The sequence below is a fragment of the Podarcis liolepis genome, assembly GCF_965112155.1.
Source record: "Podarcis liolepis genome assembly, chromosome: 13".
In the NCBI taxonomy this organism is placed as follows: domain Eukaryota; kingdom Metazoa; phylum Chordata; class Lepidosauria; order Squamata; family Lacertidae; genus Podarcis; species Podarcis liolepis.
Genome location: NC_139573.1, coordinates 25,081,616 through 25,102,243, shown reverse-complemented (window position 1 = coordinate 25,102,243; position 20,628 = coordinate 25,081,616). Strand labels below are relative to the sequence as shown.

At 39.7% G+C, this 20,628-nt stretch overlaps 1 protein-coding gene across 4 annotated transcripts in view; it reads right to left on the bottom strand.

Moving 5' to 3' along the window:
- The window catches only part of LOC310691015 (putative serine/threonine-protein kinase SBK3), a 28,060-nt gene extending 11,954 nt beyond the window's left edge, over nucleotides 1-16,106 (bottom strand). Inside the window, exons 1-2 of one of the 4 annotated variants that reach the window (XM_083470601.1) lie at nucleotides 14,500-16,104; nucleotides 7,845-8,018 (exon numbers count right to left, since the gene is read on the bottom strand). In XM_083470601.1, coding sequence (XP_083326727.1) covers nucleotides 7,845-8,018; nucleotides 14,500-14,518 — 193 coding nt within the window. In that variant the 5' untranslated portion in view covers nucleotides 14,519-16,104. Of the gene's footprint in view, nucleotides 1-219; nucleotides 1,069-7,844; nucleotides 8,019-13,739; nucleotides 14,453-14,499 lie in introns of those variants that run through there. The other 3 variants (XM_083470600.1, XM_083470602.1, XM_083470603.1) reach the window with 3 other exon arrangements.
- Nucleotides 16,107-20,628: the final 4,522 nt, after the last annotated feature.

The window sequence follows — 20,628 nt, the reverse complement described above, 5'->3', positions numbered from 1 at the left end:
CTGAGCGATTCAGGTCAGGAGTTTGAAAAGGTATGGCTTGCAAGGTAGTGGGCTTTTAATAAAAGCTGTCTATCATAAATTTAAACTTAAACGGGAAAAAATTGGGCAACCAGGTGTTCTGGGTAGAAGCCTGGCCCCCTCATTTCAGGGATGCTTCTCATGAGACCAAAGGCACACAAACAGCAGGCCCATTTTGGGGCCAGTGCACTAGATACTCACAGTTGTTGGTCATCATGAGATAGCAACTAGGAACAACGAGCACCTTTTAGAAAATAGAGGGGAGATTCATCAATCAGCGGGGTGAAGTGTTTTCTCCCCAGCTTTCTGGTGAATACGTTGTTTAGGAGGATAAACATGGGAGAGACAGCGGTGAGTCAGTTTGCATATTAGGCACCGTAAAACACATTGGCATGGGCATGCATCGCACAGGGATTTGCTGCTAACTCATCAACAGCCAAGAAACCATATATGGCATAGAAAACCCTCCCTTAAGTAATCACCTTATCCTTCACAGCCAAACTCTTCTTCATCTTCCAGTATACAATTCACTGTTGTTTTTGAAGCTATAGAGAAGTTGTTCATGGAGCAGTCTGGTGTGACTCATAGCAGAAAGATGGTGAACACAGCAGTTTAAACTGGATATGATGCATCCCATTGTGTGTATGTTTTTCGCTTCATTCACATGATGACATTCTCATTCAAGTGGCAGCCTGTGCTCCCCCACCCCCAATTTAATTTGGATTTTCTTGATCCACAGACAGTGTAGTAAGGGGGGGGGGAATGTTACCCAACTGGGGATGTACTGAAACTCTTTCTGTTGGCAGGATTGTTTTGGGTTGTTGTTTTTTTTAAAAAATGTTTTTGGCAATGCTTTGCTGGGTACCATCGATCACTGCACCGCCTACGATACAATATGATATCTTTATTGTCATTGTCCCATACGGAACAATGAAATTGAAAATTCTACATAAGACATTCAAAACCCCCTAAAAACTCTGAAACCCCCATTTTAAAATACAATATACCCCTATAGAGACTCCTTATACTGTGTTTAAAACCAGAATTGCATTTGGGTAGAAACTGTTTCTCAGGCGGCTAGTCCTAGTCTTTATAACCCTGTACCTTCTGCCAGAAAGGCAGAAGCTGAAAGAGATCATTCCCGGGGTGCGCACTATCCTGCGCTATCTCTGCAGCTTTCTTATGGCACCTGACAGCATAGATTTGATCTAAGGTGGGAAGAGTGCACCCAATTATTCTCTCTGCAGTCTTTACAATCCTGAACAGCATTATTTTTTCCCTGGTCGTACAGCTCCCAGATCACACACACAGACCATAAGTTAATACACTCTCCACAGTACAATGGTAAATGCCATCTGAAAATTGTTTTTCTAGAGGTTTCTCAGAAAATATAACCTCTGCTGTGCTCTCTTCATAAGGTCTTTGCTGTTTTCTCCCCAGGTTAGGGGAGAAAAATCCATTCCCAGAAATCGAAACACCGAGTGGCTGAATATTCAATTTACATTTCCTAAAGTCCACAATCATCTCTTTTGTTTTCTTTAAAGTAAGGAGTAAGTTGTTTTTCCTGCACCACTCCCCCAACTGCTGATTGGTGCCTGAAAGCACTGAACAATTTGAACCCTAAGAATACAGCAGCAGCAACCTCTAATATTCAAATGCCAAAATACTCCTTCGGTGGGTGGCATACATTTTAAGCTATCATTAATGGAATGTTGTCGCAAAGAAGCATTGTAATTTTGGGGAAATTGATCTGTTATTAAATTCTAAAAACAGAAGGGACTCAAATTTCCTGGAAGTCATAATATATATGGGAATAAACCTGGGCTGTTAAAAAGTCATTAAAAGGCACTCTGGACATATTCAGACACACTTTTATTATTTCATATGTTCCTTGACAGAGCACTGCTACATTATTATGCACTGCTAGAAAGACAAGCAGGTTCCTTCTTTTTTCCTTCCGAGATCTGCTTCTCTTTGCCTTTACCCTTCAAGTGACACATGTCCAGCCTCTAAATCAAATGGTGATGGTCTTTTCCTGTTCTCTGCCCTCTCTTGCCATGCTTCGGACAGTCTGTGTTCTGTGTTCCCCACCACTAGCCTCTCTTGCATATTTATCCTGTCAAGAACATTTTTTAAAAGCAGCTGAAAAATATTCCGGAAAGGGAATTCAGTCAACCAGGGCTTTGCAAATTTGGCCTTTGCTGCATATCTGAAGTACAGGTTTCCCATGAAATGGATATAGGGAGAGATTATATTGCATATAATGCTTTGAGTGTACATTTACACTGCTCAGATTATGCGTGTCTGTGCACAGCCATGGAATCCTGAGTCAAAAATTTTCCAAGCTAGGACCTCAGCTCTGGTAGTCCACATTGCAATCAATACCATAAAAATTGTAACTAGGGTAGCAACATTGTAAGTAGTGGCTAGAAAGCTAGGTGGCCTGAGGACATTAAATCTCCAGTCAGCATTAAAACTGACTGGGTGATCTTGGGTTGTCTTTCACTCTAAGTTGTGCTGTGTGGTGGGTGCTTCACAACCAAGTACAGTACTGTGCCCTGAGCTACTCAGATAAGGGTAGGGGAGGGAAGGAAATAAACAAGCAGTAAGCCAGGAATTTGCTGAGAGCCTTTCTCTCACCTCTGAGCAGCCCATTCACACCTATAAATCAAGAAGGGAGTTCAGCTCGGCTTGAATACCCACCACCTCTGGTTTTAGAAGTTAAACCTTGCTTAGCTTTCTCTCTTTAAGAAACTGATAGTGATAGACAGTGCAGATCTTGATAGGGCACTAGCTTCAGTTTCACTCAGCAAACATGGTGCAGGAGGAGGGAAGGGAATGCCCTGCAGACCTGGGCAGGTGTTTGCTCTTTCCTTGTGAGAAATTGCTGATAGGGTATTGGGTGCCAGGTTGCCCTTGCACAGCGATATTAGAGCTCCTGCTGAGACAGAATCTCACACTCAGTGGGCCCGGCTCTGAAACCCACAGGGAAAATATATGGCCACGGGGGGGGGGGGTGTGCAAGCAACCTGCCTGATAGGTCTGTAAATGATTCTGAAAAATCTATTGCCATGGATTGCTCTTTTTAATCCACCTTGCTTTTTAACCAAGTATTGGATCTGATCCGGGCTTACTATCATCCAGGACTCACCAGAACCTTGCCTGGTGTTTCAGTACCAAGGCTCACTGGAACACAAAACTAATAATAATGACTAGAATACCACTGAGTTGCACAGCATGCTTTCCCCTTCACCAATGAGCAAGTAGAACCAACCTTCCCACCACTGAAGTTAGGAGCCCTGACTTCTTCACACCGCTCAATAAACAAAGACTGCCCCAACCCTATAGGTAACACAGATGGTTGCCTAGGGCAGCAGTAGACTAACCAGAAAAAATTATTAAGGGGGAAGAGTCATAATTGCATCACATGTAATTTTTCCAGTTTGAGGTTCCCTTTCCCCTTCACAATTTAAGTCTGCTGGGACTTTCCACAGAAAAAATTGTAATGACTGGATAAACTCTTGTAGGGGGAACAAAATTTCTCTCCTCCATGGTTTCCTCAGTTGCAGCTCTTCTCTTTGATCCATTTGCGTAAACAGAGTAGAACCCTTGGAGAGGAAATATTCCTTCTTCTCTAGCATACTAGATGCTTGTGGCTTGGGCGAAGGTGTTCATAACAAAATGGAAAGATGCTAGAGGTTTGTGTTCATATTTTCTATCTGAAACAATCGTTTTTAGAACAAATTTAAGGACTGTGCTAATTGGATTATAAATAGCATGGCTTTTTTCCACCATACACACAGACAGAAAAGACACACCCTTCCTTCAAGTCAAGGCAGTGAAAAAATGAGCAAATGAGCAAGATAATTTTTATATTATAATATTTAACATTTTAATGAGAAGACTTTTTCATAGCTTGCTTCTTTCAAGGTTGGGATTACTGAGCTCTTTTTACCTTTTTCGTAGCCAGAACTAAGGATCTGCTCCTAAATATTTTGTGATTCTGTATTTAATTTTTGATTATCTATTATAACTTCAGTTAACATAGCCCCTCCTTCCTTTGTTCAAAGAACCACAGGAGAGCCAGCTTGTGGTTCTTTGAACATGAATCTTCTCTTTTGCTCTGAACCTTTTTGTTCTTTAGCCTGAACAAGATATCGCTGTAATTAGAAAGCTCTCTTCAGTGTTTTTTAATAGCTTAGCCATTCCAAGATAAACATATCACCTCTCTTGCTTTATAGTTTTCCCTTCTACCATTGTTCCCTATCAGCTTTCAGCTGTCTCAGGTCAAACGACTGGATAAATTACGCTTTAACCACTATGGCTAGTAGGTGTTGATAGATTTATCCTCTGTGAATATGTTCTAATCCATCTCCCATATCCCAATTATCTTTTTAGCTTTGACAACGTCCCACAGCAACAGGATTCTCCTCCCCTGCAATCTTCTCTTGTTGATGGAGTCTTCCATGCAATTTGACTTTTGCTTTTGGGTTTTTTGGGGGGGTTTAAACATTCCATTGGGAGTAAATTTCAAAAAAAAAAAAACAATTCCATCCCCACTTCTCTGTCCTGTTGTGCTTAAGGCAGAAACCTAATGCCTAACTCCATGGATATACTTTTGCTTGGGCTTCTAAATATGCACATCCACAAAGGGTTGATTGCAATTAAGAAGGAAAGAGCCTGGTGAACTGCTTCCATCCGGCTCCCAGTGGTGGCCTCCACCTGTCACCACAGCAGCTTCTGAAGTACCATCTTGCCCTGCAGGGAGCAGAGAAGAAGCAGTTGCAACTTCTTCTGAACAGACAGTAATATTTACTGTAAGTGGTTTGTTGTTGTTTTAAAAAAAGATGTTTATTTTAGTAACAATCTAAAGTAAACCTCTTTGTGAGGTTCGCCCGAAAAGTGGAATATAAATATCTTCAATAAATATGGTTTTTGTTTGTTTGCAAGGAAATTAGATGACATAGGTTATTTAATGAGCATCCATTCTGATTTGTTTTTGGGGAGGTCTGATGACACATCAAAGCAAGTGTTGCCTCACATTTTCTAATGCGTTTCCTGATCACTTTCCTTATAGCAAAAAGTTCCATCTTTGGGGGAAGCAGGTTTGTTGCGTAAGACCTCCCAGTCAACTATAATAAGGCAACCTGAATTTGCTGGTATGTGAATGAATTCCACTGGAAAATAGAGAGTCTGGATTAGTAGTAGTTAGTGTGCTGAACCATGACACGGGAAAATTAATGCTGAGCTGTGAAGCTTGCTGAGTGACTTTCATTGAGTCATTCTCCCCCTGCCTAACCTGCCTCAAAAGGTTGCAGTGAGGATAAAGAAAGGAGTCATGTTTAATACCCTGAGGTCCTTGGAGGAGTGCAGGATGAAAATGCAGTACATAGGAATGCAAACAAACGCACACATGGTCAACTGATGATTGAGCATAGTCTCAAGCTATCTATTACCTATGGGAGTTCTCTGAGCCAAGTTTCATCTAGTTTAAGCCATGGACTCTGTTTTAATTGCTGGCGCTCAGCCCTTGAAGATGTGAAGTAATTAATTAGAAGAGAAAAGCTCTGAATATTGGCAGATTTCAAACAGGCCTCAATCATTCCTGATGCATCTGGTTTTAGGGACAAGGGCTTTCAAGTTAAGAAGGTGGAATAGCCAAAAAGTCTTCAGCCACAGCACCTCTCTTTTTAGAAATTAATGTCTAGTTGTCATCTTCATATATCATGATTTGGAGATCAAACAAGATGCCTCTATAAAAGGATGTAAAACCTATGTAAGACAGTGTGACATATTTTATTTTATTTTAATGTAAGCCACTGAATCACTTTCATTACAAATAATGTTACAGGGCTGCAGACATTTACAGTATTAACCTATATATTTAGTTATCTATCTAGTTATATATTTATTCAATAATATAAATAATGATAATTGGCAGGGGGAAGACTGCTGAAATGGTACCCACTAGAAATTTGCTCTAAAACACTTTTTAAAGTGTTGTACACATATTTTAATAATTGGGGAGGATGAAAATAAACTGTAGTTCAAATAAAGAGTTACGTTAAAAAACACAGCCATTGAACCATTGGGAAAGAATATCGATATTGAAAGAGCTTGAAAGCAGATGTATGTAGTGATAAACCCCTCTGTGAAGTTGCTGTGGGTGCTTTGCTTGCCACTGTCAACGATCACTAAAAATGCCATGCTTATTAAATTTGTTGCTGACAAGAGCTCCAGAGAAATCATATGGTTTTCTTGGAAGTTATTTCTAATAGTTTATTTACACTAGAAATGTAATATGAAAACAAACTCTATGTTGAGCTGCGGAAAGGAAGATTCCCTCTGTTTGCCCCAAGGCCAAACTCTTGCTGCTGCTGCTACTATTACTGCTAATGATTATTATGCACCATCAATTTACGAGAGAGAGAGAAAACAATTCTCAGGTCTCTGCCTCAGGGAGCTTACAATATATATTTTTATTGTAGAAAAGACAATAAAAGTATAGAAATAAAGGCTGAGAGATAAAGGTAGCATGTGTGAAATATATTTGCACTGCCATATATTTTACCAATTCGTGATATTTAAAATAATATTTATGATATTCCTGCATTACAGTGACCGTTGCAGAGAGTGGGAGTGTTTAAATGACCATTGAATTGAACTGATTTATTGCGGTCACAGACCAGAAATATAAAAGACCATTAACCATAACAACCAATTCATTCAGTGGAACTTTGAAATTATTCTATTTAAATTACAGTTCAGATGCTGTTTGGGGCTGGAGTTCTAAAAGCTCTGTTTTGATCATAATTGTGAGATTGAAAGCACCGATATCCTTAATCAGTTGAAATTTTGAATTTAGAACTTGCATTGAATTTACTTATTTAAAATGATTCTGAGTAACATCGTGTTAATAATCAAGCAGCATCTGTTACCTAATTTTCATACAATCAAGTGTTCCCACTGATATGCTGTTACATATTCAGAGCTTTTATTATTGAACTCAGTTGGAGTTTCTTTGAGTAAACATGCATTTGTTTTGGCCACGGAGTTGTATCTGTATACACGCTGGAGAAGTCATTTGAACAAATGTAGATTGCAAGGACGGTTGATGAAACATCACTTCTGGGAAGCTCCAAAGGTTTTCTACAGTGTAATCATGATTATCTCTGCCATGCACAGATTGTGAGAACATATATGAACACACTGAACATAATGCATGATCAATGTGTTCTGCAACACTTACATAATTATGAGCTATTTGCAAACCATTTACACTGGTGAGAAAGCAGTAAGGGAAAAGGCACCACAAAAAGCACCATGCAAATATTTTCTACAGGAACAGTCTTTCTTGCAGGAAATGCAAAGACACATTTGTGTCCCCATTTACCCTACAACATTCAAACATGAATAGCACTGAATTAATCCTGAATTATGTCTATTTAAATGTGCTTCCAGAGGATGTTATTGTGGGATTGGTGCTGTTCATGCATCTAAGTCTTTTCCAGCATTCAGATGGTTACATCGGCATAAAAATACTAGCTCATAATTCCCTCACCCTTAATTTAATCCAGTTTTACCCTTTGTGCAGAAAAATCTGATAAACTAAAATAGGCCCAACTGTTGCTAGTGATATCTGAAGGACTTGTCTGCGATATTAAGCCTCCATCTGCAAGCACTCTGAGAATATGCAATTTGTTGAGTTGCACAAAACAATTTACTGCTAGATCTAAAGCCCTGTGCAACTGAAACATTTGCAAGCTCATGCTGGTTTTACCTCATGGACTGGCAGGTATATGTTCCCCTTGTATCCTAGAACTTACCTTGATCTGGAAGGCACTTCTGAGCTGGTGCTGTAGAAGTCTTTTGTGGAAACACAACAACAGACCATTCTCTTGTTGTTGCTTGTTTCTCGTGTCCTATGGCATCTATCTGCCCAGGTGTCATCGTTTCTGGTGCCGGCTGAGCTGTTTCCTCTCTGGTCCAAGCTGTGTACACTGGGTGGGCAGAGCGTTGCAAAACAGTCAGATTTTTGCTCTGCTCAGCCTGTCAGTTGTGCCTGTGAGAGCTGGCTCATTCTAATCTCTCCCACTGTGAGAAGAAGGCAACATGTGTCACAGGCTCAGACACAAGCCGGGCAGGCTTCCAAAGTTAGGCAGGGGAAGCAAAGGGAGAGCAGCGAAGTGATGGCAACGATTCACGGTGCCAGAACTAACTCCAAGCTCATCACCTGTGTGGGCAATGAGAAGCTGGGTATTGCTCAGGCCCAGGACCCTCAGCTCAAAGAGGTGAGCAGCCCAGGTAGAGAGAACTTCTGGCAATGGGGATGAAGGTAGACAGATATGGGGATAAAAATAAAATGATTTTAGAGATGAAAGATTACAAATTAACTTCACACCCAGAGGATATAAGTCTGGGTTTGAATGAATTCACACACATTCACATAGTGATTGTAAAACCATATGGTGGCTTCTACTGTATTTGTAAAAGAGCCACCACAGATCAGATTGAATGGCCAGATCTCATACATCATCTCCTAAGCGGTACTTTAACTGGAAGTCTTTCAAACATTCAGCATTAAATGATGTCATTAAATGATAAGTAAACATCAAATAATGAATTCTTGTGCAAATCACTCACTAGCTGTGACATTTTCTAGGCTCACCACCATAAGGAGTTGTACATGATCAGTTTCCATTTTTGAGTTCCATGGACAAGGTGCTTATAGCTGTACCTCTTAAACTTACTTATTTAAAAAATAAATAATAATAATAATAAAATCTTGGTAGTGGCACCCACCCTGTGGAATGCCCTCCCATCAGATGTCAAAGAAATAAACAACTATCTGACTTTTAGAAGACATCTGAAGGCAACCCTCTTTAGGGAAGTTTTTAAAGTTTTATTGTGTTTTTAATATTCTGTTGGGAGCCACCCAGTGTGGCTGGGGAGACCCAGCCAGATGGACGGGGTATAAATTATTATTATCATTATTATTATTATTATTATTATTATTATTATTATTATTATTAAAAATATCAGAGCTGTTTTCAACAATTATGTTTTAAAACCATATGGTAATATCCATATAAAAATGTGAAAATCAGAAATGAGCAAACTATTACGGAAAAATGTGTTCTTAATAGCCTGTAAAAACTTGACGGAAAAGAAATGTTTTTGGCAGGCGCTGAAACAAAAGGCAGCTGCTGAATCTCTGCTGACAATACTATTCCATTCCGCAATACTGGGCTGATGGCACAAGAGACTCGGTTACTTGTCATCAAGCGAGTCTCAACAACTCAAGAAACCAACAACAACGTTCCTGCAGATTATCTCTGTGATTGAGCTGGGATGTAAGGGTTCAGGCAGCCGAAGTACCCTAGACCTAGTGTAAGTCGTTCAGGGCATTATAAATTAATGCTAGGACCTTGGATTCACAGTAGATGGGGAGAAAGTGCATATGTTTTAACAATGGTGTCAATGAGCCACTTGCTCATCATGGCTAATATGAGTTAAATGGTGATGCTGATTGGGAAGGGGGCAGTTCTAGGCGTAATGAGGGGGGAGGGGTGACTGCTACTTTGAAATAAGTAATGGTACAGCTACTTCTTAATAATTTTTTCCTGAATCCTAATTCATTTAAAAATGACTATCTGGTCACAAATACCCCCTTTGGGGGCAAGGTGCTGTGTAGGTGGTATTTAACTTCTGGCAGCTCCAGGCATTTTTGGAGGAAATTGATTATTTGGAGCCATATCATCAGTCTGGGCCGAGTTTTGGGATAGAATTTGCTTTTGTCAGGATAGAGGACCTTTATTCTTGCTGGATTTGTCAGTGGTTTTTGATACCATTGACCATTGTATCCTTCTAGACTAATTCTGTGGCATGGACACTGAACCGTGGACACTGTTTCACAAAAGTTCCATTTTGGAACTTCCTGAAGGGTTAGTTTCAGAAAGAGGTATTGGGTGACTATACCATGGCCTTCTGACAATTATACCATGCAGCAACTATGCCTTGAGCTCTGGGCTTTGCTTAAATATGCAAAAAAAGAAGAAGTAAATATTTGTATGGAGAAAAGTTATCAAACTAGAGGATGGTGACAAACACATCTCTTTAAATATGAACCTGCCCCAATCAAATATAAAGGAGTTGAAGACTGATTGGAAGAGCAAAGGAGATTTCAGAGCAGAGGTGAATTTCTCTTGACTGGACTGCAGTATTGGAAATAAGCCCGGATTCGACATAGTATCTGAGGCAGATCTTGGGGCAGATCTGCATTTAAAGAGGCTGAATTGCCATTATATATTTAGTTATTTTGGAAAATGTTGGTCTGACTCTGAAAGTGCCTTACTGAAAATCACATCTACTTCACCCTGTGGTTAGCTAGCCCAGCTTAGTTCAATACTCCTTAAACCACATAACACTTTATCAGAAAACTTATATCCTAGGAAAGAAAGTTGGATTATCTAATAGAAAACCATTCTTATTTGTAAAAGATTATTTTGTCCATATATATGAACTGCTTCTGAGAAACTCAAATTGTGTTACAGTGAGAGGACTTTGTTTTCTAGAATGATATAGTAATAAGAGACAGCACTGTATAGTGACAACAGACTGGGAGCAAGCAAATATGCAGTTCAGATCTAATTTCAACCACAGATATGCTCTTTATCTGTGTGGTGGGGCTACTCTGAAAGCACATTGTCCTTTTCTAGTCAAGCAAACAATTTTTTTCTCCAGGCCTGATCTTAGAGGGAGCAGACTGTTCTGTGAGACTGCAGCAGAAAGTGGCAACGCACAACACTGATTGACTGGTACCTATGAAACTCCTAATTCATGACATACAGCTATGGGTGTGCAATACACTAGATATTCCTGCATGTCTAACTACTTACACCTGAAGATTCTCTATGTGTCAGGAGTGGGTAGCTAAACTGCCACCTTCTAGATGTTGTTGGACTCCAGTTCCTGTCAGCCCTAGCCAGCATAGTCAGGGATAATGGAAGCTGTACTCTAGCAACACCTATAAGTTTTCTTGAAAGACAGCATACTTAATGTTACTGATATTTCTCAGCAATACATATAAGGGAGTGAGCAATGAGTTCACAGTGAGCAATGGTAAGGCCCAAATCATTGGTCTGCGTTAACTGGCAGCATTAAAAGAAGTCCCAGAACCCTTAGTAATATGCAGTTTATTTGGCATTGAGAGTGCTCCCTTGAGATAGAAAATGGAAAACCACTGTGATACAACACTGAATATTAATACTATCAGATTTTAAATACCAGTGCATGTCATCTATCGAATTATCACTCATCAGATATCAGATACTGAAATCAATATGTGCCAAATATAGATAACAAATATCAGGAGAATATTCAACATATATTTGATTACAGAGAATATTTGACATCAAAATACACAAAAGAGAATTGTCAGGAACAAGTACTGTATGTTTCAGTCCAAAAATGGGAACTGGCAGTGATTACTTGGTAATGAGGGGAAAGTAGTCACATATGCCAAGGCACTCTCTTATTTACCATTTACATGTCCCATAACTGGTGCAATGACTTTGACCACTGGGGAAAGCATTGGCTGGATCTGAACTAGAGTCCAAGGAAAGAAAACCAAATGTTCTCCAAATAAATAGCTAATGAACCTGGCGTCTGCCCAGCATAATCCAAGCAGAGGCAAGGAGTGAAAGCAAAGGTCAGGATGTGGTGTCTGAGTTAACTCTGCAAAAATGATGGGGCTAAGAGCCACCCCCCTAGTGCGACCTATTCTGTGGCCCCTTGAGATATTTGTGGTGAGAGGGGATCATCCCATAAACCCGCCTTGTAACATTAGGCCAGCCCAGCCCAGCAGCTGCCTCAACTATTTACAATGGCTGGCTGAGGTCCTGCTCATTTGCAGCTTTGGGACATGCCCTACTTTACAAGGTAGTCTAGCTGCTTCTCCCTTTTACAAGCAAAAATAAGAAAAATGTTTGCACCAAGAATTAGAAGCCTTAAATTTTTTTGCAATAAAACAAAGACATCAGTTTAACCTTCTGGAAAATGTGTGCCAAGTTCCTGCCTATTGCTGACTTCTAGTTTTCTTTCTAATTACAGTACCGGTATGTGGTTAAAGAGACCAGGTTCATGTGCTCAGGTTTGTATGTATAGCTAATCATTTTCATTGTAGGACTAAACAAAGCCAGCAACAGAGAATTAGAAATTAAAACCTATTCTGCATGCTTAGATTCTAGATAGGGAATTTGAGTTTGGAGAGAAGCTGCAGCCTCTGACCTAGATGGAAATGTGATGTTTGTAGTTACTTGTAGGCAAGAGAGGAGAGAGTCCTATGATAGCCCCTTAAAATCTGACTGATTTATGGGATTTAGTAGGTAATGCTTGTTTCATCAGATGCATCTGATTCATAAATATGATGAAGGAGAACACTTTGTCCATGCTCATTTTTCAATATTACTTAACATGTTCTAAGGTACGCCATGTAATTCAAAACAAGTGCTAAATCTGGGCCTTGATGAGTCCAACCTCATCAAGTAGGTCAAAAAAGGGTGCCTATTCTGACAGATTTTACAGTGTCACTGCAAATTCCATGGTTTCACATTTCAGTTGCTTTCATCATCATCATTATTTTTATGGTTAAAAGATGTATATAAACCCTTCCCAAAGGCTGGCCCAGGACCTGCTGTTGTACCTTTAACAGGAATTTGACATGCAGATGTTAGCGGGTGAATGCTGATTTCCGTGCTGTGAAAAGTTTCATCTGATTATTCCTGCACACTTAACAGCTATAAAACACAAAAGGGTAGGCTATCATCTTCCACTAGGCACAATCTCCGTGCTGCCTCTGAATACTAGTCACTGGTGAACAACAGTAGGAGATGGCTGTTACCCTCATGTTCTGCATGTGGGTTTCCCAAAGGCATCTGTGGGAAAGAGAATGCTGGACTAAAGTTCCATCTAGTCCAGCATCCTGTTTTCACAGTGGTCAACCAGCTGCCACTTAAATAGTAATTGTAATTAAATTACTATTAATTTAACAGAACATTCAAATAGTGATCAAATAGCACAGGTTATAAGTCTGTTATGTTATGACACGCTGATCTCTGTGTTGAGACACAACTGCCTGAGGGCCTCAGAGCTGAAGGGACTGTGGTTATGCCAATGGTCAGGGAACAACAGGTTACTGGGAGGCTGCACTCTTTGCCTCCCGAAAGAACATCAATGTAAAAGGGGACCATCCTAGCTCCATCCATCGTCCAGAGAAGGAGCAGCTGCAAAGGACTTGCTTCTGTCCTCTCTACCAGAAAGTGACACTTGGGGGGGGGAAATTGCCTGCTGCTCTCGGACTTCAAGAGGCAAGGCGAAAGAACACACTGGACCCAGCCATCCTCCAAAGGAAAAAGAGCCACTAACTTTAATTAGAGGCAAAACACTGGCAAGGGAAGATGAGCCTGGCCCAAACTAGATATAAATGCTTTTAGCCCTGTGCTTTGTTCTGGCCTTGAGGGACTGATCTCTCTTCTCTGCCTTTTCTTTCCACTCCCTTCCCTTGTGTGTCTTTCTAGTTTGCAAGCCTAGTAGCAGCACCTCTCTCTCTTTATTGCTTTGGGAGACAATAACTGTCTGAAAAGTAAGGTGAAAGTAATTAAAGGGTTTTTGAAATGGATTCCCAGAGAGACCAAATGCCATGTTACACCTCTATTATCTACCTTTCCATGGTGACAGCATCCGATCACCACTGTTCTCATAGGGGAAATGTTCCAGTCTCCAAGGAGCACACCACAGCTGTTGCTGCCGCCATGGTGTCAGCTGCAAGCAATGCATCCTTGGAGGCCAGATCTGCTGCCCCTATGGATCCTGTGCTGTCTGAGACAGATGCCTCCTGGGTGAGCTAAGCCTTGCTGGCACATGTGTCTCAAGTTGCCTATAGAAAACTCATTATGTCCTTTGCACACTGAAGGGCTCTGGAACACTCAAGTTTTTACGGTCATGCTGCTATTTTCTGTATGTTTGTTTCTCAGCTCTGCCCAATGAGCACAGATCTGTTCAGATGTTTTTGTTGTATCTTTTGTATAACTAAACTTAAATCAAACAAACAAAAAACCCAACAGTTTATCTACTTGGTGCCTTGAGTATCCTTTTCTTTGCTTTTGGTATTTTCCTGCCAATTTTATACTTCAGTTTTCTGTTTATAAGCTGCCTTAATTCCCTCAGTTCCCTTCACTGTAGTGTACAAACTGTCTATCATTAGCATTTCTGTGCTCATTTAGAGTTTCATATTTTTCCTCCATCTATTTTAGGAATCCTCCCATTTTATTTTTCCCCCCACACCTCTTTATAGCATTCCTTTGGTCTGTTATTAATAACTTGAGGGTTGTTTCCCCTTTGTTTTATGTTCCTTCCTTTTATTGGTAGGGTGGGCGGGTATGCATTGAAATAGATTTGGTTATACTTTTCAGGAATACTTACATGATTTTTTTCTCCTCATACCTCATTTTGTTTCCTTTCTGTTTCCTTTTACTTCCTTCTGTTTCCTTTCACTATATTATATGAACCATCGACAACTGCTCATATTTTTCTATGCTTGGCAAATTACTTTTATTTTGAAAAACGTTCATAAATATGTTCCCCACAAATAAATACCCCACTCCCAAATCTTTATGCTAGTTTTGATCAGAATATCATCAGTGTCTGTTAACTAGACTTGAACTGAGCACTTTTTGTCCTTTTCTATCCCTGGGTTTGTTTTATTTATATTTTATTTAACAAAATGTGTAGACAGCTTAATAAAAAAAGAAAAACAGTCTAAACTGCTAATGTAAAACAGTATGAAATGCATATAAATCAACAAAGTCTAAAAACAAATATAAAGAATGATTTTTTTTTTATGATGTTACCGTGGAATAGTGAACTATGTGAACACATTTCCATGTTTTTTAAAAAATACCCCCATGGGGAGGGGGGGGTAAAAAAATATCTGAGATGCCAGTACTCATATATTGATAAAAATACTGTGGGTACTGCCACAAAATGGTTGCCATGGTACTGTGAGTAGAGTACCAAAATACCCTGCTGCCCCCTTTACCTGAAATTATTGTGTGATTTTTATCAATTCTCAATTATTAATTTTCTTCAGTTTATACTCTACTATCAGTACTTTCCCCCTTCACATATTTTTTTATTTATGCAGTTGCATTCATTTATTTTCTTTATCCAGTCTGGTTTTCTACAATTTCTCTTCCAACTTTAAACAATTGCTACTCTCAAAATACTCTCCAGATGTAATTTTCTAAGTGCCAGTGCTTAGTTCTCTTATTTTTTCTTCTTTCCTGAGATGTACAATGGTTTCAACTATTTTCCAAATTCTGTCTCTCATTAGTCATTCTTCCTTGTGCAGTTACTTTCTGAAATTCTGTTTTCCTCATGTTAGAAACTGGATGGAAGTTCAGGGTGTAGCACTCTTTCTCTCATAAAATCTACAATGGCTCTGAAGAGGTAGCTGCAGTTTTTCAAATCAACTGTTGTTTATTTCAACTGCCACCAACTGCCAGTTCCTCCCCTTTCATAACTGTCAAGGCTTTTTAGTGTTTCTAGAATTTGTTTCCTATAGGAGAGTTCCCACCCCTCATCACTCTTTTGAAACTTTTGTCCCCTTTTGTCTTTGTCATTTTCTTTTTTTTAACAAAGCACAGGACCGCTAAGTTTGCTGTTTATTGGGATGATGATTACTATCCCGAATGCTCAGGCGCCATATGAAAGTTAAAACAAAGAAGCAAATTGTGTCCACAAGTTTCAAATCTAGTAAAATGCCTCAAAAGAATATACACAATATGATTCTGTTGTTTCACATTAATTAAACAACACCAAAAACTCCTACCCTCAATCCAGATTGTACAAACAAAAGAACAGCACAGAAGAGATAATCCTGTGAACATACCTTTCTCTACTTTATAGGGGGCAAATATTATTAATTAATTAATTAACCCTATAAAATTTTCTTGGTAACGAACAGGAAGCATTTTTTAAATGCAATACTGAGCCTAAGGTTGCAACCCTTTTTTTATGACCAGAGGTTTCATGACCAGGTCTAGCTTTCCCTGACATTTCTTCTTCATGGAAAGGAAAAGTTTTGATTTTTGCATGTCATGCAGTGGCTAATCCACATCATTTACATAAAAGGTTTTTGTTTTTTTTAATACTGCCTTTCCATTGTCAGGGCAGTTCATAAAGTAGTACTGAAATACAGTAAGAAATAAAGTAACTTGGCCTAGAATTTCAAGTAATTTCAAGTGCTTCTCTAAGGATTTTCAGGGTCTGCCTGTCCCTCATCCTGCTACACAAAATGATTCACCACAACCTACCAAAATTTCTGAGCCTTTGAGGGCAACGCTTCTGTCAGCGTAAATATGTGTACTTTTAGAAGGAAGGTTGGGTACGAATCAATAGAATTAAATAAATGTATGCTTTGCCAAAATTCTAGGAAAAACAGCAGGATATCTATACATTACTTTTTCTAATGGTCTTTCCTGAATTCTGTGGAGGAATTGTAACTTGTATTGCCTTTCTTACCAACTTGAATATTTGATTGACTGTATATATTTATATATCAATTGTTCATCTCCTCCCAATAAATATCAGAACTTTAAGAACACATGAAGAGCCTATCTAGTCCAGGATTGTTTTCACAGCGGCAACCAGATGCCTATGGGAAGCGTGCAAGTAGCTTATGAGAGCAACATCACTCTCCCACTCCTTATCCCCAGCAACTGATATTCAGAGCATACGGCTTCTAATCCTGGAGGTAATATAGCTGTTAAAACTAGAAGCCAGTGATCATTTTATCCTCTGTGTCTTTGCCTATTTGCTCTCCAAAGCTCCTTTTATAGACTTGTTTGTGGTGACAATCTCAGTCTTCTGGCAAATCTTCAAGCAGTCCTCTCACAGTCAGTGACTACTTTTTCCACGTGTCTTCATTTGCGCAGTTGTATCTCATTTTATTTGTTCTTCAAAGTCCACTTTTTTAAACCCATCTTTTCCTTTTCCCATCAATTCAGGTGCTTCCATAATTGTCCTCCATTCCTCTGTCTTACCTATTTAAAAAACACCACCTCAAAGCTTGCTTCCAATCTTTCAAACAGCAGAAGGTTTAAAACTCTTGTGGCTACCTCTTTTCCTATGCCCTTCACTAGGCAACAACTGCCATCTCCAGGGAAACTAGATCAATAGAGGCAAAAGGAAATCTCAGGGTTTATGGGCAGATGACAGACCTCTTTCCCTGCAATGTTTTGCATTCCATTTCATCACTATTTGATTTACATTGTAGGCAAGGCATTTCAAGAGAGCAAGGTATTCAAATCGAATGTCATCATTTGCCAATGATGAGATGGTTATGAGCTAATCACTTAACGCATGCCATCATTTCGGTCTAGTAAAAATCCTTGAACGGTTCTCTTTGTGCTTTTTAAAATTCCACAGCTGCTGAAAGACTTTCTTAGTACGCAACTGCTTGGCTTATGCATCTGGAACCAAGCTTAAGCACTCCTTTTCATGGTTACTTAAAAATTGGAACAGCTGGGGAGGGAAGCTTTGGGGGGGGGGGGCTTTAAGCTTTGAAGCAAGAATTACAAAAATAGTCAGGCATTAGCACCACAGCAATGAGCCACATAAAGTGATTTCAAATGGCCATTTTTAAATAGTGATAACGCTTGAAAAACACTGACACTGAATACATGGCTTTTGTATTTATACAGTAAATAAATCAGGTTTATGCCATTAAATCCAAACACTCTCTATTTTTAAAGTAATTGCATAGCATGTGCTTTACAGTTCATCTCATTCTAGTCTTTATGTGCTCACAAGATTAATTGCTGAAACCTGTTTACAAGAAGAGGTCAGTGGTTTGGATCCTATGCACACTTTCTGGACATTTATAGAACTGAACTGAAAATGCCAATTGAAGTCTATATAGGATTTAAGGCATGACTAATGCATCCCATTGCTTTCAGTGGGACCTAAATGCAACTAAGGACTTATCCACACTTGCCTTTGCTCTGCTCTTTCCAGGTACCACCCGCGCTTTAAAACTCCATTTTCCAAGTGACCCCCACTTGTTTTACTCTGGAGCTTTCCCTATGAAAAGCCTCTCCTTAAAGCTTATTTGGAGCAAATGGCAATCCTTTGAAAACTCAAATTGACAACTGTGACAATTGAGCACCAAAGAGCAGTTTTCACAGTGACAGCTTTGGGGCAAAAAGAAAGGAAGGAAAGCACTTCAAAGTGGAGCTTTTAAGCACAGATAAGTGTGGATAAGCCCTTTGTCTGGATCCAACTCAACATCCATAAGAGAGGGATGTGGAAGTGTGTGCTTGTGTCGCAAGATCCATCCTTTTTCACAGTAAAGGTCAGCAGAATAAAGTCAGGGTTGTTTTGCAGGAATGCATCACCCTGTTGTAAAGCACATTTGTATGTACTTTGTGCATTCTTTTGCATGTTTTCTGCCTGCAGGATAATGAAAGCATGAGTTATGCTTCCCATTTCATGTATTTGATGTAATGATAGCAAACAGATATAGGAAATCTTGGAATGCATTAAGTGATTTCTTCCATGCAAGTTCCATGTTGAATCTTATACCACTTGTTTTGAAAGCAGGAAGTACAGCTCATGCTTCCTGTCCCCCTTTTAGCAGGTAAATTAAGCAGATATTGTTCTACATACCAGTAGTAATAATAATAATAATAATAATTTATTATTTATACCCCGCCCATCTGGCTGAGTTTCCCCAGCCACTCTGGGCGGCTCCCAATCAAGTGTTAAAAACAATACAGCATATGTAAATACCCCCTTGTTCTTTGTCTCATGTAAAAGGAACTACCATTGCGAAACTCCAGGCTCTGTCTTGGGATCATGGGTTTGTGCCTTAAGAAGAGCACCTCCTGGAGGGGACTGAGTGTTGCGGCTGGAACAGTTAATCTGCATTCAGAACAGGGCTATGTTGAGATAATGACTGTTATGTTTATGTAACTGTTTCCTTCAGTGCTAGGTGTGACTGGCAAAGGGACTGAGGCGCCATGCATAGATTCCACCCACACACCCATGTCTTGGCTGTGATGAGAGGACCCAGGTGAACTGTTAGGAATCTACAAGTGTGCGAACACACCCACATACATTTAAATCTACTAGTCGCTTCAAAGTTCAGAAGAAAATGTTCTTCGTTTGGATGTGAGAAAATGAAGCTGCCAGCCAAGGCCTGAGAGCCTACATAACCACTTCCCAGTTGCATGTCTAATCAATGGCGACTAGAGGAGTACAGCCTTTAGAGCTGTGCAGAAGAGAGAATTTCAGCAGGTGCAGATTTTTTCACACCTGTACACCTGGGCAAAATATGCAATTTCTAAATGACAGTTCCTTATCCACCTTTGCTTCTGGTCATCCACACACTGATGGATCCCCATGCTAACCCACCAACTCCTGTTCACATCTGGACTTGTCAGGAATGGAAATTTCCTGGGGTCTATTTCTGGAGGCCATGCTCTGTCAACAGCTCTTTGGCAGCACACAGAGTTTGTGTCCTGCCAGGAGAGTATTATTGTATTGAGCTGAGTTGTTTAATGTCAAAAAGAGGAGGCACCTAGTTTCTACGGGCAAAGCACCCCAATAACAGACATTGATAGTTCCACTGAGACCCACCCCCAGAGGGCAGAGAGGGCAGTAAGGTGGATAGACTGTAGTGTGGCTTATTTTGGGTAACCAGATGCAAAGGAGGGAAGGATTTCTGTCCCTTTCACAGAAGTGGGGAAAAGGGAATTTGGTCATGCCAGGACTAAGAAAAGCTGCACATTATGAAAATTTCACTTCTATATAGCTGCTTTTCATTTAATCATTGTATCTTGGAAAAGCATGGGATGCAAAAGTACGGTAATAAATATATAAACTTGGCTTTTGCACAAGACTGGATATAAAGACAATACAGAGACCAGTTTTATCAAATTAAGTGGACAGTTGCTTTTTTTAAAAAAGTCATATACAGTGAAAGTCAAACACAGTCACACGTTACTTCAAAGAGAAAAAATCTCTTTTGAAAACTGGATTGGTACAAAGAAAATTGAAAGGGAAAGTAAACAGGGTCAGACCTCCCCAGAATTCTTGTTCGTTCTTCAAAACCACAATAAACTGAAGTTCAGCCAGAATATAGCACCAAGGCCAAGAGGACGTCAGCTTGGTTAACAAGCCAAATCAAAGAATGTATTAGAGGAAAGAAATAATAGAACCATAGAATTCTAGAGTTGGAAGGGATCCCGAGATTCATGTGGTCCAACAATTTCCCTACAAGGAAATATTACATATTTGGGACTCTTTGGTTTAGGAAAAAGATGAATGGGGGAGCACGATAGAAGAGTATAAAATTATGCCTTGTGTGAAGAAAGTGGATAGAGGGGGGATTTCCCCCCCTTTCTCGTGGTACTAGAACCTGATGTCATCCAGTGAAGCTGAAGGTTACAAGATCCAGGAAAGACAAAAGAAGTACGGTACTTCTTCACAGAGTGCATAGTTAAACTATGAAAACTTCTTCTACATGATTTAGTAATGGTATAGACAAAT